This window comes from Borostomias antarcticus (assembly GCF_949987555.1).
Source record: "Borostomias antarcticus genome assembly, chromosome: 15".
NCBI lineage: Eukaryota > Metazoa > Chordata > Actinopteri > Stomiiformes > Stomiidae > Borostomias > Borostomias antarcticus.
The window spans coordinates 17,579,268-17,607,229 of NC_140248.1; the positions used below are offsets into that span (position 1 = coordinate 17,579,268).

A 27,962-nucleotide genomic window follows, 5' to 3' on the forward strand; every position below is an offset into this window, starting at 1 on the left:
TCATTCGCTGACATACTTGATAACTGTAGGCCTACTAGCTAACAGTCCTGAGCTTTGTTCAACACAGTGAAACAGTAACTGTAGGCTACCGTCAATTGCTAGACCTATTTATTATAGCATGCCCCACCCTGGAAAAGATGTTGCAATGTTTACGCGGCTTCCTTAACGATAGCCTGCTGTATTTGCTAACCATTTCGGCTTTAGTGCAACACCAAGGCGAACAGGCAGCCACTCGCTTTAATCGCGCAGATGCCATATTGGTCAAGTCTGACGTAGGCTATTCGGGTGGGAGAATAAAAGTGCCCGTTCACTCCAATATTAAAAGTCCACTAGAACTAGACCAGGTCCAGCCTGGCTTATGTGCGTGGCTGGCTTGTTTCTGTTCAGGACTGGTAAATGGACTGCACTTATAGCACTTTTCCACCTTAGCGGCACTCAAAGTGCTTTACAATGGCCTCTCATTCACCCACCAATGGCGGTAGCTGCCATGCAAAGTGCTAACCGGCTCATTGGGAGCAATTTGGGGTTAGGTGTCTTGCTCAAGGACATTTCGACATGTGGACAGTTGGAGCTGGGATTTGAACCACTGACCCTTCGATCATTGAATGACCCGCTCTACCAACTGAGCTACAGCCGCCCCAGCTGGTAGGATGGAAGCTAGTCATGCCACTGAAATAGCTGTGATTAGAAATGACATGAAATAATGTCTGATAAATTAGGATAGGCTAGGTCTTGTCACTTGGACACATCAGTTCCAAAGCATCCAATGCTAATCCAGCACAATAAGAGCAGGCTAGCCAGTTAGCTCATGAGCTCACAACAACTAGCAGCAGCTTCCATAACATTCATGGTAGCTGTCAGTGGCTAAAGCAGTTACACTGATGATAACATAAAGTCATCCCCACTGGGTCTTGAACCCCGGTCTCCCGGGTGGGAGTCCAATGCCCTGACCACTACTCGGCAGGATGAAAAATTAAGCAATTGACCACGAGAAGCAGTGGGTTAAAGACTGTACACACCAATGCGGATTTTCGGACGAATATCCGCAAGTCATTAAATACATGAGACATGGAGGCATGGAGTGTGTGCTCCTGCGATCGGAGAAAGATGGTTCCCAAGAAAAAGAGATGGATGAATGGAAAACAAGCATTAGAGCTCTTGACTGAAATGAGTGAGTGCAAGTCTGATGGTGGGGCAGGACTGAGGGATGTGTCCTGGGTTGGCTCTTCATCCGAGGGGGGCTCATCTGACGGGTCGTCTCCAGAGCGTCAGAGGAAAGGGAGACGGACCGAGCCTCCACGAGCCAGGTCAACGGCAGCACTGGATACCAGCCCCACCAGCCCAAGCACCGTAGGTTAGCATGAATAAACTTTTTAGGCCATATCTATGTAGCCTATAGGAAATAGGCCTAGCCTACTGTAGGCTATGCCTACAGTAAATAAATATAAAGCTATAGCATAGTGAAAGTGTGTAACGCCCACTCTGAGGCGCCAGTGTCATTAAAAACGTAAATGTATAAAGTCCAGAGCAGTCACGTGAGCACGGAATAGAACGTGAAATATACGCAGAATTCGCACCGGGCTCGGTGTGGACACTCACACTGCGGACGTTCCGCAACAGATTTTTCCGGATTTTCCGCACCACATTTTCGGTTCGCATTGGTCTGTACAAACCTTTACACAGGATTTTACCACAGCTACGGGGCATTGTTAGGCCCGACGCGATAGCGGAGGTCAATTGCGATTTTACCACAGCTATGGGGCATTGTTAGGCCCGACGCGATAGCGGAGGTCAATTGCTTTTCTACAACGGTTACTACATATATATATTCACAAAAAACACACAGTAGTAACATTGTCATTTATTTACCTATCATTCTTATCATTTTAGTATTTACAAAATCTTCCGCGATAGGCTATAGTTCTGAATTAAATGGTTGCCAGCCAATTTGGGTTGGCCTTGTTCACATAAGCCATAAGGCATAATTCGGGTGGTTCACGTTTATTTGAATATTTCCAGCTATGGTGCAGCTATTAAAACAGTTCTCCAGAGCACTTGTTTTTGCTCGTAGGGGTGTAGAAGTGTTGGAGTCGGACTGATGAGTGTGTTTTTGTAATAGGATACGAAAAAGGCAAGGTTGCTGCGAGTGGTTGCTACGCAAAGCATAGCCTACCGCTTGATCTTATCAATGGCCTCGTCAATGAGATTGACTTGATTTTGATGATGAGTTTGTAATTCCGATAGCCTGTTATTTTAACTATTTTGGTTCTTGAAGTGTTTTTATAGTGAATTTCTAACATTGGAGTCAGTGGGCACTTCCGCATTCTCCCACCCGATTACGTCAGACTTGATCAATATGGCAGCAGCATGATTAAAGCGAATTAAGGTGAAACCAGAACCGTTGAGAGAGAGTTACGACACTTCCATAGACTTCTGTTGTAATCGGAGAATGTGGAAATAATGCCTGTCATGGGGTGACCTGAAGTTCCAAAACAGTACTGTATAGTTCCAGAGTGGAAGCCTGGTCATTTTCAGTGTTTCTGGGGCACACTCGCTGGTAAATTGATGAAATTACTGCATTTCACATTAGCAAACCTCTCATCAATTTACAAATGGTATTTTATGTAGCTAGCTTTAGTTAGATAATATTAAAGGACATGGCCAACATTATTGGAAATACTTGTTTTCCATCTTCCCTGGGTTTAGACAAGCAGTATGAAGCATTTTAAATTCTGTGCGTGCAATATGAAGTGGCGAGACCTGGACCGATTAGCCTTGCTTAGCGGCATTCACTGGTACCAGGTTAGGCTGATTAGTCTACTTTCCAAATGTCACGAAATAACCCCCCAATACAACTCCAAAACTATTCTGTTTAGAGTTTTTTATGTGTGTATTTACCACGTTGAGTGATCACAATTTTAAATAAACATTTTCTTTTTCTAAGCAGAAATACTCTTTTTTTTTTAGAACTAGGCGTGATTACATGCATCACTCCAAACGCATAGCATTGTGACTAGCTAGGTATCGAGGTAAACAAACCTGCGTTCCAACAAGCAAATTGGATATCATCAGCCCCAGGGAAGATGAAAAACAAGCGTATTTCCCAAAATGTTGGCCATGTCCTTTAATCACTCGTTAGATTGGAAATGCAGTTAGCTAACGTAAGCAACGCTTGCTAGCTCCCACAAGTTACCAGGATGTCAGCTGGCCTGCATTAAATTAATTAAATTAGTCATTTAGCAGACGCTTTTATCCAAAGCGACTTACAATAATTGCATTGCAAGTATCTAAGAGCATAATTTAGTGCTAAAGCAAAAGTGCGAGCAGCACTTATATGACGCTGGGTCTACCAATTGTTATGGAGTTAATTATTTTCAAAATAAAAGTCCTGCAAATGTAATTGCCATTCAACTATATTTCTCATCAATTAAACATAAAAGGGGGTTCAATTACTTTCTGTGAGATAATCAATCATCATTAAAAGTCAAACAATATTATACACTAAAACATTCTCAGGGAAGACACATGAGAGAAGGGAGAGACAAAAAGTGGGAGAGAGAAAGACACACAGGCAGTAGGCTACAGTGTCCTTTCTTTCAATCATTATTTATAACAAAGTAAACAAATCACACACAGTAAACGGGACATACAATTATCAACAAGACATAGGACAAACTTTTTTCTTTTTTAAAATAAAGACAATTGCAAAACAAAAGATCATACAATCAAACAAGACATTAGCCACACAAACATAAATCACAATACAAACATGGGTGATCATCTTATTTACCACAACAATGCAATGCCAGTGAACATTTTATAAACTCCGCTCCTTGAGCGTCACCTGGGACCCTGAGTTGCAAACCCCATCAGTATGATCCTGCAATAGTCCTCAACAATAAAGTGTATTCAGACAGAAAAAAAACATTCATGTCTCCTTGGAGAGCGTGTGTGAGCTGTTCCAGTGGGAGGAGTTGTAGCACATTATTGAGTCAGTTTGACACAGACGGTTTGACATTGTCTAGTGATGTAAATCGATTCAGTTCCAGACAAGATGTTTCTCCAGAAGTCGTCACAGACGTTGGTGTATTTATTAAACAATAACTATTGTAGCTACAAAACAGCCTCGAGCTTCAGCCTCTAGGCAGAGTTACAATTACAGAGTTGTTGCGTGGCACAGACTGGTCCGGAAGCGCAGTAGCTAAGCTAAGCTAAGCTAAGCTCCCATTGGGAGTTTCCCCTTAAATATGTCTTAAGTCATAAGTCATAAAACAGATGTGTGGGTGTTAGGTTATAGAAACACTGCAATGTGCCAAATAAGGTCATCTGGTCAATCTGCCAGAGCGAGATTAGACCGTTGTCAGGACGACCGGAACCTTCTAGACTGGCGTGTCCATTGTCGGTTGAGTCATTGCCCCTGTTCTATCTTGCTCAACCAACTTACTGGTCAACAGATATGCTGCCAGATCACTTCTCTTTATGGACTTGAAGATGTGTGGCTATTCATACACAGTCTCCTAAGCAAAGGTTAGCTGAGTGCAATTCCTGTCTACTGTAGCAGACACTGACGTTTACGCTAGCAATAGTGCATTATATTGGAAACAACAAAAAGGGTGAAGTTCTTGCCTACTTCACTAGCCAATGCTGCAGGATTGAAAGCCATGCACAGTAGCACAGAATACTAACAATTCTCTTGTGTCTGTTTAATTCAGTTGTGACCGCGTGTAGTCCTAGGATACAGTGTAGAGGGTTGAGCTCAATAGGACAGTCTATTATGGACGATACTTGATTACCAATCTCAGCCCCAAATTTAAAAGCCACATAAAGTGCACATAGGTACCTACCTGCTGCTTACACCTAACATATACACCAAAACAGTCATTGTCATATTTGCTCCTACAGTATGGGGTAGTTTGTAATTTATGTATACTGTAATCATAAACAGAGTTTCCTGGGACTTGTAATTGTTGCATATTCTCTAACTATTTAACATGATTGTTTTCCATTGATGATCAGTGATCACAGTTATAGATCCTGTTCCGATGATTGCCTGCGGCTGAGAGGAACAGTTTATCATAAATAAAGCTGATGTTTTCCTTCCTCAGCATGCAGACCTGGTAAACAAGTGTCTCAATCTGCTCTGGTCCATGACCTTCCTTATAATAGGGAACTGAGTTTAAGAAACTTTGAATTAGTAAGAATCGGAAAAGGTGTGTCTTAGTTAGCCCACACTCTTCCTGAAGTTGACTAAATTATTTTATAGTGCCATCTTCATAGAGATAATTTATCACCAGGATTCCGAGCATGTTCCACTCTTTAAAGCCAGGGTCAACACAAGAAGGAGCAAAGTTGGGATTATCAACAATTAGTGCATGAAAGAAATAACCTCTGGTGGTTGAAAATGCCTTATTTACACTGTTCCATGTACTGAGACTGTTACAATAAAATTATTCCTAATACAAGGTAATTGTTTAACATTATTTAGGAATGGTCCACTTGATAATGAGAGTGGGCCACATCCCTGTGATTCTAGGTCTAACCATAGTGATTTAGGGTCTTGAGCCACCCAATCTGATAGACTTTTTAATTGAATTGACCAATGATAATACTGAAAGTTTGGTACTGCAAGACCTCCATTTAACACTTTGAGTTGGAGGTTCTCTCCAGTCTCATTTTAGGACATCTGTTTTTCTATATAAACTTAGATATACTCCTATGCAGATCTTTCCATCCCAGCCACAAAATAGGGATTGATGACCATCTAAGTAAATACAGTTTGACCTGTTTAAGGACAGGAGAAAAATTAATCTTAACCAGGTCCTCCAGTTAATATGAGATATGGATCCCCAGATATTTAAAGCCATTATACGACAGACTGAATGGAGATGTTATGCCTTTACTGCCTCCTAGTGGTAAAGCAGTAGATTTACCCACGTTAGTCTTATTGCCAGAGAGATTACTAAATGTATTAATTGTTTCTAGTAAAGCTGGAATTGATTGTTTAGAACTACAGAGAAATAACAGTATATCATCTGCATATAACGAAATAACATTTGGGTGTGTTCTAATAGCCTCAGCCAAAGGTTATGGCAATGGAAAACAAAAGTGGAGATAGTGGACATCCTTGACGAGTGCCACACCCCAGAGTGAACCTGGGTGATGTAAAACCATTAGATATGACCATTGCTTGTGGGGAAGTATACAGTAGTTTCACCCAGTGTATAAAGATATTGCCCAAAGAAAAGATGATTAAATCATGAACAAATACTCAGACCAGGCAAACAATACGCATAACCAAGTTCCGTCCACCGTATTTTACACAAGAGGAGCAATAATATAGAAATATGAACTATAGGTGCAACACAGTCGCTACTGCCAAAGGCAGGAAGGAAAGCTATAAAAAATACTGCCTACGTTTTAGCATTATCCTCCACATGAACACGAGTAGGCTAGATCATTGGGCTATGCCTATTCTTATGGCATGTAAAGCAATTGTAGCCTATATCAATATATCTTATTCTTTCAGCTGCAACCCCTAGACTGGCAGGGGAAGCTTAAATAAAGCAAATGTAGGCTATAGTTTTTAATAGTTTCAGGTTGGAGTAGACAATGTGAAGTCTCTATACAAGAGGAACTAGAGATAAAGCAGGCTATTAAAATGGCAAAAGTGAAGCTCGGGGTGGAGAAGTAGGCTGATTGTCAGGCATTGGTGCTATCACAATTCAATTAAAATGTAGCCTACTTCTCTTTGTTCATAGGAACAGGAGGCTAGTCTAATAAATCAAGATTAAATAAAAAATTAGATTAAAAAATTAGTGTTTTTACTTGGTTCTCTGTATCACCCACAGCCAGAGGTGTCATGCCTATAGAACTTGAGGGGGCACGTGCCCCCTCAGATTTTTTTTTTTTTTTACATTTCTGTTATTGTTTGTTTACCATTACATTTTACAATGTGGAGCTACAGTATGATTATTTTCTCTACTGAGCTGAATGTATTATTTTAATTATGTCATAGACCACCTCGAAAAGCCAAACACCCTCTTTCCTGGTGGATTTGGTTTCTTCCAAATTAACACTGGACCTGGAAGCCTCGTCTCAGATAAACACGTTTTCATGGTCTGCTTGCATACATTTAGATTAAGGTTGTCCTCAACTGATGAACAGGTCCTACAAATATTAGGCTATTCAGTATATCAGATTGAATATACTTCATACCTCAGTATACAGTATATCATTCGGACCAATGCCAACATAATCCTCCATCAAATGCTTCCTATATCTCGCCAACATCTCAGAATGAGATGATTGAAGGTTGTGCACAAGAAGTTACCAGTGTCATTGTGTCTGAGATGAAGAAGTCTGGAATGTATGCCATTATGGCAGATGAGGCAAGGGATGCACGGTCTGAGCAGCTATCTGTTTGTTTTCGGTACGTGTCAGATGGGGCAGTGAAGGAACATTTCCTATCACTCACAGAGATTAAGTCATTTGATGCCCAGTCCATTGCAAATGAGCTGCAGCAGCAGATCCAGACCAATGGTGTTGCAGAGCTTAAATGTGTGGCACAAACATATGATGGGGCAGCTGTTATGAGTTGTGTCATAGAAAACTGTAGTTTCACCACCTCCCTTGTAATTCACCACCTCCCTCAACCTTTCACATAGCTGTGCTAACCTAATTTATGACAGGATGACCTCTCTTCAGGAGGTCAACACACCTAGACTTTTGTCTGGCCATGCATCACTACCCGGTACACGGGACTACTCTGTTAGTCTACCTCGGAATGCCTCCGCCGAGCGGAGATATATCATATTGGAGTGATCCAATCGCTCACATAACCGTGGTTACCTACGTAACCTTTGTTCTATGTCCAACCAAGACTTCTGGACTCTGGGACACTCCCAGAAAGCATGTATTAATGAGTCTTTAGTTCCACATTTTAAACAGTTGTCTGATACACTACTGTACTTATGGATACTTATGGATTTTATCTCATGTGTGGTAGATTCTATACATTATTTTATATTGGATTAAACAGTAATGTCATTTGTAATATTCCAACACTTTCCATTTTAGACCTATGTCTGTTCTTCCTAGTTCTCTATTCCACATCTCAATCCTACTTTCTAAAAGTTTTTCAGCCGCAAAGGTCTTCTGTAGTGTTCTGTAGATCTTACCTATCATATCCAATGCTGTCCTAATAATTTTAAGTCAGAGTTGATTATATTTTTATATTGATTATATTTTTATATTGATTATATTTTTATTTTTAAAAAGCACTTAATAATTTACTGAAGGCAGAAATCCACAATATTGTAATTTCTGACCATTCCCCAGTGTCCTGCTTAATGATCCCGACAGAAAATAAATTAGCTGATAGAATTTGGAGAATGAATACAGCTCATCTTCAAGATCCAGAATTTATGAAATATGTCAACGACATAATTTTATAAGTACAAATGTGGAAGTAGATGATATAGATAATCCATCACCTGATATAATTTGAGAGGCTTTCAAGGCATACATTAGAGGAATGATAATTTCATATTCAGCGAGAAAGAAAAATTAATTGGAGCTTAAAATAAAAGAAAAAGAACAACAACAACAACAACATTTTGGAACAATCCCAAAAGAATTCTGATCAAAATCTAGAAGACGAGTTAGCCAAAATTAAACAGGAATATGATGTGTTGCTGTTGAAGAGAGTTAATAATTATACTGTAGGTCAAACTCTAACAAGATGTATTATTTAACATCAAATAAAATACAAGCTAAGTACGATCATTTTAAAAGATAAGGACACAAATGCTTTAATCAGGAATAATAGTTCTATTAGTAATATATTTATAACTTTCTATGAAAATCTGTATAAATCAGAAATAATAGAACCGAATCCAACCTCCTTTCTGGATTCCATACAATTAAAACAAATCCCAATAGACAAAAAATAATTACTAATGATGGCCACCTTTACTTGGATATGAATTCAGACTGTTGTAATTTAACAGTCTGAATTCAAATGGTTGTCAGCTTCTAGCTCCTGTATTCTGAATGGTTCAGTCTCCATTCTTATGGCATCTTGATGTCTTCTTTCCTGTATGCTTCCTGATTGGATCACAGGAAGCCCATCTTCAGGGTGACAAAGGACTGACAGACGCTGTCAACATAAACAAAACAATGTGTACATGAGATGTGTGATAGTTTGCAAAAGCAGACATAGTATCAAACACCCCTCCTTTTCTGGTGCCTTGCCTGTTGACTTGTCAAATGTTTTGATAGCCTGTAGGACAAGGACATTCAAAATGTAACTGCAAAATTAGCATATCCAAAAGCACTAACCTCCCTTAGGCTGCCTGTGCCAGCACAGATCTTGACAATCCCCCATGCTGGCACCAGAAGGATGGAGGAGAGAGCCATGGCCCAGCCCAGCGCGTATGCCCAGTCTGGGTACACGTACCAGTGGTTAACCCTAAGAGGCTTGTAGTCCACCAGGGAGAAGATCAAGGAGCCCTGGCGAAAAGAGGACATTTCTAAAGTCTAATCTATAAAATGGCATCAAGGTAAGGACACAAAAACAGTTGAGACATACCAAACACGCCAGTGGGGTGAGGTAACGCCAGCACAGTCTGAAGAGAAAACCCGGCCGCTGTCCAGTCATGTCCTCCACGATGTCACACACGCGATCAGCACCTAATGGCAACAGGGAGAGGACAGAACAGCACACTCACTTATTTAAATCGTTTTTTATTGTCATGTCAAGAAAATACTTTGTTGTTATGAAGTGTCACACTGCTCTCTCTCTCTCTCATTCACACACACACACGGTTTACCGCACGGGGAAAAGGTGCACATGCCCAGGGCCCCGGAATCAATAAGGGCCCTTGGCTTACAATAATAATAATAATAATAATAATAATAATAATAATATTGTATGACTATGAAATTGTTTTAATGTTTTGTAAATTAGCCAGTTCTGTGGGCCTGGGCCCTTGACATTGTATTCAGCCGATGTAGGAGTGAATTAATCACCTCCAATGTATGCGGGGTACTACATGCTGCTCATCAACGTTCTGCCCAAAAATCTTTAGGCTATGTCATCATCAATCACTTGGCACGCATTGTTAAAGGAATAGTAAAGGAAAAATGCATGTTTAGCCCTGTTTTAAGGTTACTTATGATCATATACAATGGTTCAGATCAAAACGTTGACAAAACTAGCACTTTTGAGAAAGTCTGATAATTGCTCTACCACCGTTTTGGTCATACAATGGATGTGGGTGGGCACCTTGACAACTCATTCAAAAAACATGTTAAACTCTCAATTTCAAAGACAAGAAACTCACTGAGGTGTTAGTTGGCCTTCTGACATATAATTCGCCATAAAGTAAGATTCTAGTTAATCTGGAAAGGATTTTTAAAAAATATTTAGCATTGAACTATTTAGTTGCAGCACATACATGTGTAAACCTCCGCAAACTAGGTAGCCTAGCAACATAAACAATAACAGTAGCTACCGTAAGTAGTTCCGCTTCCTGAATCCCCTCTGCGGATTGATCTACACATCTACAACGGTCGCTTCAATACAAATCAATGGATTTCATAAAATGATCAATAAAACCCTACAGGATTCATACTTTGTGGCGAATTTGATGTCAGAACACCCACGGACACCAATTACCCCTTCGGTGAGCTTCTTGTCTTTGAAATCGAGAGTTTAACATCTTTTTGAATGATTTTTCAAGGTGCCCACCCACATCCATTGTATGACCAAAACAGTGGTAGAGCAATTATCAGACTTTCTCAAAAGTGCTAGTTTTGTCAACGTTTTGATCTGAACCATTGTATATGATCATAAGTAACCTTAAAACAGGGCTAAACATGCATTTTCCCTTTACTACTCCTTTAACTAGATAAAAAGTTCAATGAACAACATATGAGCAGATACTATAAACACAAAAGTGGAGCTCAAAAAACAAAAAGAAAAGAAAAATCTGGAACAAGGAAAATCCGAACTGCCAAAATTAGACATATTTTGCTGGCCATCATCAATCTGAGGTTTGCACGGCCTTTCTGCCATTTCTCACTCCCCATCGTGACTTCCGAGCGAGCGCTCATTCTCCAAACTAAAACTGGATTGGCCATATTATTATAAATTTCGATCGAAAATGACTGGGTGAAGAAGTTAGACATCGGGCGCAATGTGGATGACTTTGCACAGTGTAGGGCTTGCAGAGTGCCCTTCCAATAGTGGTGAATTGGGCTGCTTGATGAACTGGCTGCCCATACCTACTACAGACAGGTGAATTTTTATTTTTATTTATGCTATTAATACATGAGTGGTGCTCAACTGTTGGGTGCGTGCTGTTGTCTATGATTTGTGCTGTGTGTGCAGGCTAGCATGTGGTGTTATTTGATTCCCTTGTTCATTTAACCAATCAAACAAATAAGACTGATAAACCAAAATGGTCTAGCATTTAGTCAACTTATTCTAACAATTTATGTATAACTCCTGAGAAAAATGTAGCAATTAAAGCTTGTTAGTGCGAAGTAACAAAGGAAAAGGTTTACTTGTTCCGGGGGCTAACTTGTTCCGCCACTGTGTGTAGGCTACTTTTTGCGCATTTAAGGGCCCAAGGTGAATTTGTGTCCAGGGCCTGTGCTCATGATCCGTCCATGCAGACACACACACACACAGACACACACACTCACAAGGTGTAATTCTTGTCATTTGTGCTTTTGACTTAATTAGTATTTTAGACAAAAACTCACCAAAGATCCAGCCCATGACCAGAGACTCAAACATAGCCAAAAAGAAAACACAAGCACCATTGCAGGCGTAGTATTCAATGAACTGGAAGGCGTAGATTCCTCCCTGCAGAGAACCCATAGACATGTGTGTTAACTCTTGATCTGCTCAGACTGTTTGTTTACAATTCATTACATCTGCTGTATTTACTCAACTGCCTTTCTCTGTCAGTTTTGGCTCTGATAAAAAATCACATCCTCCTTTCAAGTCAATGTTTTCATGTCTAACCTGTGTGATGAAAATCAGGTTTGTGAGGAGGCAGGAGACACAGAAGAAGAGGGTGAAGAGTTCTCGCCAAACTCTTCTTCGCAGCAGCGTGGGGAACAAGTCAGTCACGGAGGTTATAATGCTGTCAAAGATTACAAACTAAAGAAAGAGAGAGAGAGACAGTGAGATACAGGGCACTAGTCGTCTTAAAGAGTTAATGAAAATGTTATCATCTTGAACGTCTGAGGATGAAGAAGACCTCACTTGAAATCAAAAATTGATCGAAAGAAACAAGACATTTTAATCACATTTTTGATTCCTACCACTGAAGTCATGTGTCATACTCACCTGTGAGTCCACGCCCAGCAGGAAAAGCATGATGAAGAAGCTGACAGCCCAGAGCTGAGGCAGGGGCATCATGGCTACTGCTTGGGGATATACAATGAACGCCAAACCAGGACCTATGCAATAAGAGTATACAGGATAATGAATGGTATACAAATGTTCAAAAACAAAGCCAATGTTTTGTTCTAAGACAATGGGACAACAGGAATATGTTTCATGTGTTGTGATGTGAGCTGATTTGATTGTATTATTGTAAAACCTACATTACATTTGTGAAAATGCTGTTCAGACTATTACAATTAATTAAGAATTTAGATAGATAGACAGATAGAAGCCTTTATTTAGACCTGCTACTGTATGTGCCCTGTTTACAGACAACATAATACAGAGTACAGAAAAATACAGGAACAGTGACAGCGTGGAGACAACAATGACAACGTACAAACCTACAGTCAACGAAAACAGTAATCAGTGGCGTCCTTTCAGCAAAAGCCAAGGTATGGCAAGGTACCGTGGAAATTTTTTTTTTCTTTTTCAAATCAGTTGTGCAATAGTCAATTTTGTGAGTCAATACAATTCATTTTATATGACATTAATTAATCAAGGTAATGAATGAAGGAGTCAACTACAGTATTGAAGTATACTTATTTTTTAATTGAATATGAACAACAAGTGCTTCAGGACCTCATCCGGGTAATGAGCACAGATTCTTGGTCACCTGAGTGGATAACAGTTCAGTGGAGATGGAGCAGGGGCAGGACAGGTGCCATGTGGGTTGATGCTAGAAAGCCTAAATAAAAGGTGCTAGAAAGCCTAATTAACAAATAAAAACAAGATTTTAGGTTGTAATTTTTTTTCCCTCCAGAAACAGAGCAGTGTAAGAAATGTGTTTTGCCTTTGTGAAATCTAATAATAACAATATGGATCATAATATTTCTATAATTACAGTATATCATAAAGATCACCTTATAACAGATAGATGCATCAATGCATCAGAGGGTAACGACGGAGTTTCATCTTGGCGAAGTCGTCCACCAGATCATCCATGTTAAGAGATTTAACTAACTTCTGCTCTACTGCCATGAGCATGAGGTGAGTCAGCCTCTCATCGCCCATGGTGGTCCTCAGGTATGTCTTCACGCGATTGAGCACAGAGAAGAAGCGTTCATTGGAGGCAGTAGAAACAGTTAAGGTGGCCACAATCCTGAAAAGCTTCACCACTTCTGAGAAGGCCTCAGGCAGGGTGTTAAGCTTCGAGAGAGAGGCAAGGATGCCATTACCATCACCATCTTCTTCATCCTCTTTCTCCATGGATAGGAATGCTTTTGCTGAGTGGCACTGGGCCTGGAGCAGTGTGGTGTCAATATGGCTCTCATACAGGTTGGCAAACTCTGCAATAGTAGATGCATCCATGAACATAGGAGAGTTAACATCAAATGCCTGGATGGAGGAGATGAGACCCTCATTCTCAGAAAACCGCCGTGTGAATTCAGTGACGAACCGATCAAGGATCTCAAAGAACATATTCCTATTCTCGTCACCCTCTTCTGTCTGTCTCTGGCCAGTGGTGGACTCCAGGAGGAAACCTACCAGTGCTTTACTGACTCTCTGCTGTCGGGGAATGGGGGCGTCAGTCTGTAGGCCTACTTTTGAGGCAAATGCCTTGGCATCATGCAGTGTGGCCTGCCACTCACTCTCTGACCTCATGGTCTCGAGTAGGGCTTTGGTACTCTTTATGAGAGTTGCGGCTCTGGAGATGACCAGACCTCCAGTCTGAAGCTGCTCTGACAACCCATCACCGATAGGACTCTCTCCAGGGCATGCAGGTGGAGGACAACAGGTGGAGGACTTTCAACTTCAGCCCTGCTGCTCCTACCGAGCCTTCTGCATGAGCCGCCATTGTTGCATCCAGCACTGCTAGTATAGCTTCATACCGCAGCTTGATCTTCTGGACAGCTCTGTACCAGTAGAGCCACCTGGTGGTACAGGTGCGCTCCAGTTGTAGTACTTTTTGGGCAAGATGTGTTTGTGCTTCAAGAAAAACGGTGTGCCTAGTATTACTGTTTGCAATTAAATTGAACAGTGTTTGTACAATATTTAAAAACTCAGACATTTGAGGTATGTCACTAATAGAATTCACCAGTACGAGGTTCAGTCTGTGGGCATGGCAGTGAATGTACACTGCATGTGGCACTTCTTCTCGAATCCTGGCCTGCACTCCTCTAACACTGCCTCTCATCACACTGGCCCCATCATAACACTGTCCCACACATAGCTGCATATCAATGCCTTGACTGGATAGTTCCTCACATATGGCTGATGCCAGAGACTTTGCAGAAAGGTCCTGCATATGATATTTGCCAATAGCCCTTTCTTTTATGTGACCATGCAGTGTGTAATGGATCAATATTGCTAGCTGCTCCTTTTTGGATAAATCTTTAGTCACATCAACTAAGATGGAAAAATATCCTGCTTCTTTCACTTCGTCAACAATTATCTTTTTGATCTTCTCTCCAAAAACCTTAATCATCTCATTTTGGGACTCTGGCGATAGTGTCCATAACGTCTGTCCTGCCTCAGTGCCCCCCCCACCCTTTTTGCCACTCTCTGCTACCAAGAGATCAATGACCTCAAGGAAATTCCCCTTGTTGTCTGCCTCATCCTCTTCACTGTGCCCTCGGATGGGAAGGCCCTGACGACCCAGCAGGGATGTTACATTGAGCAGTGCTTTAAGGTGATCTGTTCTTCCGAATCTCCTCTGACCTGTTGGAATCTATAGCAGTTGCTATAGACTGTCTGTGCCCTGCACTTATGGCTTTAAAATCAGCCCATCCCACAACTGCACTGATGTGCCGCTTGCTTTTGCTGTTCTCTCTAAGTTGGCTCTGTATATTCTTCCAGCAGGAAAACCCCTCGTCGATAAAGACTCTGTTTCCAAGCCTGTCCCCTTAGGCAGTTGACACCCCACCAAAGTGCCTGCACGTGAAACAAAATACACTGTCCTTTTGCATGGAGTACTCAATCCATTCATGTTCCTTGTAAATCTGTGTGTTAAACCTTCTCCCTTTCCTCATAGGGAATTGGCTCAAAATGGGTTGTACTGGGTTGTTGTTTTTCGATTTGCTTGCTATGTCTTCACTGCCTTCAACTGCACGGTCACACTCAGTAGGCCTACTGTCAGCTGAACCTGGTTCAATCTCCTTTGAAACAAAACAGATTTAGCTATTCTCAACTCTATCAAGTATGGGATTACTGAATTGTGAACTGCACTGTTAAAATCACCATTATTGTAAGACCTCATCGTTGTCCCTGGACTTGTCTTTCCTGCCTTTGGATCTCCTGCTGCCCTCTCCTGACCAAAGAAGGTCCTTATGTTCTTTTCTTTTTCTTTTTTACCTGCCATGCCTAGCAGTCACCTAGTAAAAGTGAGACATCAAAAGAATGTTTGCACTGCACACATAGGACTATAACTTACTCGTACACAAATTTGTGTTAGGCTACTGGCCTCAATTTAGTACAATTCCTACTGTAATTGTTGAGAATAGACATGGTTACCATACAAACGTGTTATTTAGTGAAGAACCGGACCAATTGTGAAGCTAAAAGCTAGCCAGTTAGCTAGCTAGCTTGTCAATGTTATCTAGCTAGCTAGCTAGTTTGTTAGCTTCAAATCGCAGGTGACATTAGGTCAGTTTTTTCACTAAATAACATATTAGAACATGTTTGCATGACATGGACTTGTTTATTATTACATTTGAACCAACAGTATTGGCGTGTATATCATTTGTTTACCCACCTGGACATCGCAGGTGACATTAGGTCAGTTTTTTCACTAAATAACATATTAGAACATGTTTGCATGACATGGACTTGTTTATTATTACATTTGAACCAACAGTATTGGCGTGTATATCATTTGTTTACCCACCTGGACAACAATGAGGCTTGTTAACTCCAATATAGCCAGAGCAGAAATCTTGAGTTTTCAAAACGGAGGCTGGCAGGGAAAGCTCATGAATATCCAAAATAGGCTATAGGCTGGCTGGTGGTAAGCAAAGTTCATGAATATTCATAAGAGGAACGCTCAACTACAGTGGCTGGCTGGTGGGTGGGCTGAGATAAAGCCAGAACTTTGTTGTTGTTGTTGTTGTTGTTTTTTTAAGCCAAGGTATGGCGAGTGCCATACCTTGCCATACCCAAACGACGCCACTGACAATAATACAGTAGGAGTACGAAAAATACAAAAGTAGTGATATGTACATGGGTACAGAGTAGAAGAATTATTAAAGTACAGTAAGGAAATGACTAGCATCAATGACATTTGCAAACTACAGTCCCATAGGTATAAGTGAATAACTATGTGTGTTTGCAGGGGAATAAGGGATGGGAGCTTGTTTTGTTGTGTTTTTCTAAAAGGAGTTCCTGAGTTTAGAGCCCATAATGTGAAAAGCAGCGTTTACCCAATTTGTTTTAACTGTAGGGATGTTTAATGCTAGTGGTACGTGTGAGCTGGTGGGATAGTTTGAAACATGAAATGAGAAGAGCAGAATAGGTACAGAGGTGCTTTGGCAATGAGGGCTCTATATTTAAATAAGACTCCATGTTGTATTCTCAGTTCAAGGGATGGCCACTCTAATTTTTGGTATTTACACTATAAGAATCTAATTTGTAAATGTCTTTAGGATTTACACTAACTGTCCTAACCTATCAGAACACCAAATCAGAGGTTATTTTATTGCAATACCTGACTCTGCCACCATTTCCATTGGAACACCCAGTTTCTGGGACATGAATCCAAGAACTGAGAAGATGGCAAACCCCGCAACAAAACTGGTGCCGCTGTTCAGCAAGCTCAGCCACAGACAGTCCCTACACACAAAAGACAGTAGGCTTGTTAAAATTCTAACTAATCACAAAATATCTGCACATAATCTGTGTTCAGACTCATGGTTGTGTGCACTCACTTGTAACAGTTGTTCTTGTTTTTGTTAAAACTCCCCAGAACTATTAGGCTTCCTCCTCTTACACTGTATGAGAAGAATACTTGATTTCCAGCCTCCAACCACACCTGTTGGGATTACAGTTCATCAAGTCAAAGTTCATAGCCAAGACCATAACTCCCAAAACGGAAGTTGTTAGTACCCAATTTGAGATCTTAATCAGTTATGCCTTCAGACAGATGGGTTACCTGAGGGTCTGCCAGACGAGCCAGGTCAGGATAGAGGTAAAAGTAAATGCCATCCCAAGCTCCTGGTAGAGTCAACCCTCTCACCAGCAGTATCAAGAGCATCACATAGGGAAACGTGGCTGTAAAATACACCACCTACAAATAAAAAGAGAATAGAGAGAATAGACTAGAATCACTGAAAATTAGGTGGGGAAGGTTACAGACATTTGACAGATTGTATGATGATATGATTTATACTTTTGGAAATCCAAGGTTAGTGTTTTTATTTTGACTTTAAGTCATTTGAATGCATGGTTCTGTACCTTGCCTGTGGACCGGACTCCCTTCCAGATGCTGAAGTAGCAAGCAGCCCAGCAGGCGATGAGACACAGCAGCAGCTCCCAGCTCACACTGCCCACCTCCTCTATGCCCCCAGACATGGCCAACACCCGACGCCTGCGCTTGAGAACAGATGGGTTATGTGTAAAAATGAACAAGGAAGGGTGAATAAGAGTCTGGGCGAGGATGTTAACAGCTGCACATCAGATTCCTGATGTGTACTCACTCCCAGAACTCTGTGGCAGCTGATGTGGTGTTGACTGCTAAGGTCCAGTTGACTGTGTGATTGGTTGCAGTGAGGTCCACACATGTATCTTAGATCAACAGGGAGAATAGGATAGGGTTAACTTAATCAATTCTGTCTCGGTTCGCATTTTGGTGCAACTATGGGCATCAATCCATATCAATTGATTCAGGCATTACTATTACTGTCATTTAATGTGAGGGGTTCGGCAGTGCACCAGTGTTCAACCTGGAATAATATACTACCTGAGTTCCAGGTGTTTCCACAGCTGGCCCAGGGTAGTAGGGTTCTGAAGGAGAACACCAGGTAGAAGAGAGTCCAGGCTAGGATGATGATGTAAGCACTGTCGTAGAAATGGATGAGTAGCCACGCATAGCCCAGCCCTGAGATATGAATACAGATGTAGATCAAGTTGAACTTTGCATTTTGTCTCATATTATCTTTTGTTCTTATCTGGACATTTGCTTTCCATCGTTCTTTGTTCAGAAATGAGTGGAGCTGTTTGCACTGATTAACTGTACCCTTATGGTGAGAGTAGAAATAAAGACTGGACTTCATGGCTGCTCAAACCAACTGAAAATACATTCTAGACAATAAAAGGTTCATGTGGATCTCAACTCACCTTGTGCAAGTGGACAAAGTTTCTTCCAACAGGTGACAATGCCCTCCTGGGTGTACTGACCAATTGTTGTGTTAAGAAGGAACAGAGGTATGCCCAACACCCCAACAGATACCACATAAGGTAGTAGAAAGGCCCCTGAATATCATCAAACAAAGACAAGTGCACATTTCAGAAACACATCATGAAGCGTTGGAAGTAAATACGTAGAAAACAAATGTTGGAACAAACACCTGAAACTGTCCAAGCCATTGTTGGAGCTGGTTTAGGGAGTGGTGGACTCTCCAGCCATTCGTGTGTATGTTTCGGCATTGCCGCCTACCCAGTGTGATGTGTCTGTCTCACTGCATGACTAATAAAGATGTTTGTTTTGGAATGTACAGTATGTAGTTCCCTGGGCCCGGTACTACGAAGCTAGTTCAACATAACCAGGATAACTTTTCGCTAGTTCGCTCGAGTAAACCAAACAACCACAATCACGGATAAACGGTACCACGACAGTGGCTGTGAACTCGTTAAGTAGTAATCGGGCCGATTCTGGCTAAGTGTCAGCGCACTCAGCTGTGTTCTGGCAGCAGCTCACCTAAACTGACCCAGATCTGGCCTAATAATGGCTGCCAGATTTGGCTAGGTTTTGGGTGTGTGGTCCGGATTTTTGCCATTATTGGGCCAAACCATTTTGGCTACCTAGGTACCCAGCTGGTCCAATCTAGCTATGAGCTTGTTCACGGTAAAAGGGGAGGTATTTGCACTAAATGATCAATCGCATACCTTAATGGGTATTCGGACGTGGCCATGGACAGGCAAACAATACGCAATTCCGTCCACCGCATTTTACACAAGAGGAGCAATGTTATAGAAATTGTTATGTCTGATATTCTATTAATCAAACAAAGCATTATTACTAACTGTTGTCTCTTTATTCACAGGTGCTGCGTGCGGACACATCCATGGAACCACCAACCGGCTCAGCGGGGAATGCTGGGAACTGTAGTTCTAATGTTATTAACTCATAACATCACAGAAATGTGACCTATATAATCCAGGTGCAACAGTCACTGCTGCCAAAGGCAGGAAGGAAAGCTGGAAAAATACTACAGACTGCCTATGTTTTATCAATATCCTCATGAACACGAGGGTGTTGGCTAGATCTTTGGGCTATGTGTATTCTTATGGCGTGTAAAGTAATTGTAGCCTACATTAGATACCTATTTATCTTATTCTTTCAGCTGCAACCCAGCGGGCCTTGCAAGGGGCGCTTAAATACAGAAATGTAGGCTATAATTTTTTAATAGTTTCAGGTTGGAGTAGACAATATTAAGATAAAACATATTAGGATGGAAAAAGTGAAGCTGGAGGTGGAGAAGTAAAAAAGGTATTTCTGAGAAAAAAGCTATTTCAGTAGTCCTAGGCCTAAAACGGCATTGATTGCCAGGCATTGGTGCTATAACAACTCAACTTAAATGTAGCCTACTTCTCTTTGTTTGTTTGTTTGTCTAGTCTAATAGATCAACAATAAAGACTTTGAATAAAAAATGATTGTTTTTAACACTGAATTTAAAAAAAATATTGTTTTACTTGGTTCTCCAGTGTGCAGGACTGTAAACGCACAAGTTATGGCAAAATATAGCTCAAGCAGCTGACTAAGTCATCTGCAATCTTGATATCAGGAAAAGCCAAAGAGGGTATTCTTGGTCTGTAAAAAGTCTTCTTAAAATAACCTCTCATTATTCGCGCACTTATTTTTAATTCACACACTGAAGTTCCTTATGGGATCTAAACATCCATTATGGCATGCCAAGTAAATTGGTCAGTCAAAGGGCAGTGCTTCATACGTTTTGAACTGTAATCCGGAACTTCCTGCTCCGGAGCAGGTTAGCTCGGTAGCATAAAGTTGTCGCTCTAACCCCGTAATCCTGTTTTGTAGTACAGGGCCCTGTTGTGGAGCCAATATTTAGTTGAAAGATGAGATATCTCCAAATAAATTCAGACTAGTTGTAATTTCCGTTGAGGGAATCTCAAACTGAATGGCAACAGTAGTTCCTCCAATCATGCATACAGAGACAGCTCTATGGTTTAGGGGGCCCTGAGTGGATTTGGGCCCCCCATTTTAAGAACAGGGGCATGCATGCATAGTATAGTATATAGGGGTGTGCCCGAATACGAATACGGTATTCGGATGAGCACAAATAGTAGCTTTTTCCCGAATAGTAAATTCGTACGAATATTGTAAAAAAAAAAAATCGGGAGGGGGGAGAACAGTCAAATACTGTATGAGCGAGCGTTCTGTCTGCTTGTTGACATGACACGACGAGGGAGAGAGAGAATGAGATAGAGAGAGAGAAAGAGGCGCACGCGCTTGCAGTCTCGCACCTAGACGTCTAGACGTCACACGGAGAGGGAGAGAACGTTTGGAGCGCGCTGAGAAGCCAGATAGTAGGCAGGCAACGAACGTTAGCAGCACCGAAGGCTTTTCTCCCTAGTTAACTGGTTTATTGAGACAGTTATTGGATTTTGTTTTCTTGTCGTAGCCTACCTGCTGCAATAGCCTATGTGAAGTGAACCGTAGCGTTTGTTTGAGCAGAGGAGGACCGGTAGCTAGCTTGTTAGCTCAGTGTAGTATATCTATATACTACACAAGAAGAGATGTGTTTACAATTGTAGTAGCCTAAATCAGACACCATGCAGTTAGATACATTTTTGAAAAAGCCAGTTGACAGAATATCAAGGCAACAGGAGGAGGATTTCAGATATTGTATAATGTCCTCCAGGGTTTTATGGTTGATTGGATAAAACTGTGTAATGATATTGATTTGAAGTGGACAGTGGGACAACACATATCCTGTACCTGATATGGAGGCACTGACGTGCATTTCTCAGCTCCAAATTATAAATGCGAAGTATCTCTTTATAGATGTCATAATTAACATGGAGATATGTTTTACGCCACCTGCGTTCAGCTTTACTCTTTTTTCTATTCTGACCAGCGTGGCGTTTCTCCATGGAGATAATTTCTTACCAGAGACCACCTTCACCTTAGTGGGCTTAATTGCATCAATAATAATTTTAATTTTATAATTGAAATTATCTACAAGCTCATTGACTGAAACCCAAGAAAGGGCAGGTGTGGATGAGAAAGCCTGAGTAAATATTTCACTGGTGTTTTCAGTACCGTTTTGTGATGACCTCTGAACTTTTGTGTGCATGGAGATAGTACTCTCAACAAAAACACAGGAATGATCAGAGAGCGCAACATCAGACACCTCAACCTTAGAAATATTCAGATCTTTGGTAATGATCAAGTCCAGAGTGTGTCCCTTGTTGTATGTGGGCTCCTTCACATGCTGAGTCAGTCCATAGTTATCAAGGACACAACATAGTTATTTAGCCCCTCTGTCCTGAGGGATGTCAACGTGGATGTTAAAATCACCAACAATAAACACACTGTCAAAGTCAATACAGATAATAGACAGCAGTTCAGCAAAGTCATCAAAAAAGTTTGGACAGTATTTAGGTGGCCTGTAGATGTTGATGCATGAAATATGGCTTGAGAAGAGGAGTTCAACTGAAGTGCCACATATTCAAAGGAACCAACATTTCTGTAACACATCTGCTTACATTGGAGGTAGTCATTAAACAAAATGGCAACTCCACCTCCTTTCTTATGCACTCTAGCCTCACTCATAAAGCTGAAGTTGGGAGGGGTTGACTCAATAAGAACAGCTGCACTATTACCTTGGTCTAACCAAGTTTCAGTTAAAAACATGAAATCAAGATTGTGCTTGATAATAAAATCATTGATTAAAAATGTCTTTCCTGCTAGAGACCTGACATTTAATAAAGCTAAATTTAGTGTTCTAAAGGTATTATCTGCCCAGTTTTATGTGATAGTTTGTGGCTAACGGAGACAAGGGTGAGTTGGATGGGGTCTGGGGGGGTGAGGGAGATGGATGCTCACAGGCTGGTGCCAGGGGGAGAGTGAGGACTCTTCCTTGTGGCTCGGGTGTCTCCTATAATCAAAACTTTGTTGAGGCAGGGGCCGAGGCAACTCTCCTTCAAGGTTTCTGCCATGTTGTGTTATGTCTTCCTCCTGTCTTGTTGCCTCTTGACCTTGGCAGAGGGAACAGATGGATGACGCAGGACAGAAAAGGTTGGAGGTAAACAGTTTTACTCCTGACTTGATAAGGCAGAGTCCATTTGCCTTAAAAAGATGTCTGCGCTCCCAGATAAAGTTGAAATTCTCAATGAAGTACACTGAATGGATGGTACATGCAGTTGAAAGCCACATGTTCAGTGCCAACAGTCTGCTGAATCGCTCAGCCCCTCTTCTGACTGGTGGTAGAGGACCACTGATAAACACCTCAGCCTTCAGAGAACTGACTGTGTTCAACAGATCAATAAAGTCTTGTTTGAGAACTTCAGACTGCTGTTTCACAACATAATTTGTCCCTACGTGCACTATGATGTTTTTCACATTTGGATGTGTTGCCCCGATATGAAAGATTCTTTCTGTCATGTCAGCGACCATATCCTTGGGAAAGCAGAGTATTTTGGTGTTTTTACTGCACATGCTTCTTACATGTTTTACAGTTTAGTCACCTACAATCAGAGTTTAGCCTTTTACTTTCTGATTTACTCTCAGTCCTTACCCTGCTGTGTGAAGATGAGATGTGATCCAGGTCATCAGACGGAGATGCAGGTTCCGGCAACAGTGGGGCAAATTTGTTCTCCAGTTGTACACTTGGTTGTCGGGGAGGTTTTTTGCTGGCTCTGCCTTTTGCAGCTGTCCACGGTTGTGTCCTACTAAGGACAGGGGTTGAAGAGGCACTCTGCCTAGATGATAATGCAGGCCAGCCAGTCTCATCACAAATCTCCGGGCGCTGGGCTCTACCTGTTACCCCTTGACCACATGTAGTGCTCATTCCAGATGGGGGAGCTGCGTGAAACATATTGTTAATAAATGCAGAATAAAGGATTAACCTTAATAATGCATTGTCTCGCTTTAGATCCACTACTGCAAAATTGCATAGTTAACTGTTAATAAGTGCATAATAAAGGATTTATTAACCTTAATAATGCATTGTCTTGCTTTAGATCCACTACTGCAAAATTGCATATGTGCATAATTAACTGTTAATAAATGCATAATAAGTGCATAATAGCAGACTATAAACAGTTAACAAGCTTCTTATAAGTGCTTATAAATATATTATAATCCAACAATAAACGTGTTTATTATGCTATTATTAAACACTTGTATAGTCTTATTTACGCATAATAATGTCTTATAAGAATGTTATAAGGATTTATAAGGTTCCTTATTTCCTATTAACTAACGTTTATAATCTATCAATAAGCGTGTTTATTATGCCATTATTAAACATTAATATAGTCTTATTAACACAATGTTTTATAAGCATCTTATAAGGACTTATAAGGTCCTTATTACCTATTAATTAACACTTATTACGGATGGTTACTATAAAGCGCTTCCCACAGCTCTCATGTTTCTTGGTAGTCTTGTTGGTGCTAATAGCCGTGTATTAGCATGCTCTTGACAATTGTTTTGAATCTATGGTAAGGTGGTGTCATTCCAAGTTAGTCCATTGACTTCCATGCTCACTTCTAAACGGTTAATTTTGGTTTCCAGCACTGTAATCTTGTGCAGAAGTTTGTGTAAGTCCTCTGTGGAGAAGGGGGGCATCTTGCTGCCATGCTCACATTATGGTGAGAAGGTAATAAAATGTTGAAATATGTCAACAGCCGACTATATCTATAAAAAATTCAGTCCCAGTGATTCTTAAGGAGCCGCTGCTCATACAGTAGTTTCTTACAGAAGAAAAGTAAGAATATCAGCAGAAAAATGCTAGCAAAGGCGAGAGCAAGCAGGAAGCATAGGACTGGAATGAGTGCTGATAGCAATCATAAAAATTCCGAAGTACAGGTCTTGACATTAAAGGACAATGCTCGTTTTTGACAACCTGGACCTTATTTACGACATATTATAAGACGTTTGACTCACCGAGATCACTTTGGTGTAGTTCAGAGGCATTTAGAAGAAATGTAAAATCCAGCGCGAGCCAGTATACAGTATGCATGTAATGGTGGTGGTGGGGGCACCGAGAATGCAGTTTCTAAAAATCTATTTTCTGCCGCGAAACGGTTGTTTTCATCAATCTGTCTTTATGAATCGCTAGTTGTGCTTACATAGAGCGTAGGCCTGATTTTTAGAAACTGCATTCTCGGTGCCCCCACCACCGCCATTACATGGATATACTGGCTCGCGCTGGATTTTAAATTTCTTCTACATTCTTTATTTTTCCATTAAATACGGTGTTGTTATTAATGATTATGATAATAAGGCATTAATAAGGGCATGACAATGAGGCTACAATGTTTACTAATATTGTATATGCCCTATACAGTGCATTACCAGTAAAATAAACTTACTCAGGGAAGTCTGTGACAATCCCCCCCCCCCCCCCCCAATCTTTTACATGTAAATACCAATGTAAAAACAAATTATGCTGATTATGCAAATTGCCCAATGTGCAACTTTTAGCAACCAAGTTCAGTTTCATCCACTAGGCCTATAGATGACATTTCAGTCATTAAGGTTTAGGGTACAAGAAATTTCCACTAGACTACAAACCATCTGGCGGCATCAGTTTAACGCAGCGCCTCTCAGGCATCGAGAATGAGTCTGTTATACATTTTTATACTTTTCCAATCGGACAACTGAAGGAGGAATTCATTTTTGCGGATATTAATACATATTGATTCCTTTCTTCTTTTTTTTTTACTTGTCCGTCGGACAACTGCAGGAGGAAGTCCACTTGTTATGGCAGGTTCTATTCTATTCTGAAATGGACCATCTGCAAAGTCACCTTTCAGGTCCGACTGATATACATTTTTTAAAGGTTTTGGGCAGAAGAACATAATTCATGTGAAGCACTTTGAATTGCCTGGTTGCTGAAATGTGCTATACAAATAAACTTGCCTTGCTTTGAGGACAGTGAATAGTGACTAGTAATTAATAAAGTACTATTATCAAATTGTTTCCATTAAGACTGAAATATTTCCTACTTTGGAATACTGACTACTGACTAAAAAATGATTTTCAAAGCATTAAAATATCACATGTTATTTCTCAGACAGGTCATAATGGCAAAGTATCTAGCATGCTCACCTCCTCCGTTCCTATAGCAGAGATAGGGGAACCTCCATACATTCCCCAGGCCAACTATAGTTCCAGTAGTAGTTAAAATATACTCAGTCTTAGACCCCCACTGATCCCTCTTTTCAACATGATTGTGTTCTTCATCGTGTTCCACCTCGGCCATCTTCTCTCCAGCTCCCTGTTCTGCATTCTCTCTCCTGTTTGCCTCAGACTCTTATATAGAAGCCCATTTCCTCCCAAGAAAAAAAAGGATTTGTAACCTGGAAACAAGGGCAGGTCCAGCCTGGCTTGTGCGTGGCTGGCTTGTTTCTGTTCAGGACTGGTAGGAAGGAAGCTAGAAATGCCACTTCAATAGCTGTGAATTGAAATGATATGAAATAATGTCTGATCGATTAAGATAGGTCTTGTCACCTGGACACATCCGTTCCAATGCTAATCCAGCACAATAAGAGCAGGATAGCCAGTTATCTCATGGGCTCACAACAACTAGCAGCAGCTTCCATAACATTAATGGTAGCGGTCAGTGGCTAAAGCAGTTACACTGATGATTCCTGTAACATTAGCTGTTTTGCTGCAATTGGTTCAACTTCTGTTTCTGAACAAAGGTAAGGGATAAAAAGATTGGAGTGAAAGGATGAACGTGTGGAGGTTTGGGGAATCGTCCCCTAAAGTCATCTGTAACCCAGCACCCCTAGTGGTGGTACTGCACACAGATCTGTTATCAGTTATTATCAATAAACAGTGCACCAGTATTCTCAGAAGCCCTAGTTCGCTCTGGAGACAAGGGCGTCGAGCAGCACTAATGAAAGGAGACACACATACGCAAGGAATGTAGTAAAAGGTAAGAATTAAATAGTCTTTTAACAACCATAAAGATATGTCTCACATAACATCACAACTGCACACTTCCAAAGCACACAAGAAAATAACTCTTCTCTTTTTGATTTGATTCAGGTTTCACCTGTCAGTTAAGGTAAGTAAGTAATACTTTGTCCTATTTAATGGTTTCTATTATTTTGTGTTAGTTCAGTTTGATAGTGCCCTATTTATCTGTATTTAGTTTAGTTTTGTGTCCTATTTATCTGTGTTTAGTTTAGTGTCCTATTTATCTGTGTTTTCTCAATCAATTATTCAATTACAGTATATCACAATAACCAAATATCTCACAAGACAATTGGTATCTTTCAATAAAGGAAACTTAACACCAGTAACTTCAACAATCTCTAATAAAGAACAAATATATGCAACTGCATCAATGTCAGTACTGTACTCAAGGTGGGCTAGTTCAGTCCAGGCATTAACTAGTCTGGCTTAACGGGTGTAGGTTTTGGCAATAAACCTTGTCATTCGTTGTCACACTGCCCAATCAGTGGCGAGACTGGCGACGCAAATTAATCTGATTGGGATCAGGCATCTGCGTGTAAAGCAAGGGATTCTACCAAGGTGATACAAGGGTCACTAGACTCATTCTCTGGAACTTGTCAGAGTAGATGACAACCACACAGTACTTGGACCACTTCTGGCGTCATATGGGTGAGTCCCTCATCCTCAAGAGAATGGTGCAGGGTGAATTGATGAATCCTTTCACGTTCCTTTTGCGACGGAAGATCATTCATAAGGTCTCCATGGGGGCGTCTCGATAGACCGTCCGTGTCTAGGTTTTGTTTCCATGCGTGACCTCCAGGAAAATTGTCGATGATCTTTCTCTGCCTCGATTGTAGAGGGTGGATTAGTGGGGTTCAGGAGTTCCTCAAAGTGCTCCTTCCAACGCTCAACGACCTCAGTTGAGGTACACAGCTTGGATGGGGCCACACAGTGTCGGATGGTCTTCCAGAAACACCTTGGTGCCGACCGAAAGTCCTTCTCCATGGTTTCTCCGAACTCCTCCCACACCCGCTGCTTTGCCTTGTTCATGGCCGAAGCTGCAGCCTTCTGGGCCCGTCGATACCCTGCAACTGCTTCTGGGGTCTTCCAGCCTAACATGTCTCGGAAGGCCTCCTTCAGTCGGACGGCTTCCCTGACCACCGGTGTCCACCACGGTGTCCGAGGGTTACC

At 41.1% G+C, this 27,962-nt stretch overlaps 1 protein-coding gene across 1 annotated transcript; it reads right to left on the minus strand.

Moving 5' to 3' along the window:
- Positions 1–9,114: 9,114 nt before the first annotated feature.
- On the minus strand, positions 9,115–27,890 carry LOC311318900 (sodium- and chloride-dependent GABA transporter 2-like; the record flags this gene model as incomplete). The annotated part of the gene is made up of 15 exons (XM_084450334.1): positions 9,115–9,147; positions 9,340–9,510; positions 9,590–9,690; positions 11,770–11,872; positions 12,035–12,172; positions 12,362–12,474; positions 17,103–17,227; positions 17,323–17,426; positions 17,547–17,681; positions 17,849–17,981; positions 18,091–18,178; positions 18,354–18,491; positions 18,731–18,865; positions 27,372–27,426; positions 27,801–27,890. 15 exons carry the CDS (start codon positions 27,888–27,890, stop codon positions 9,115–9,117), a joined length of 1,662 nt encoding a protein of 553 aa, XP_084306460.1.
- Positions 27,891–27,962: the final 72 nt, after the last annotated feature.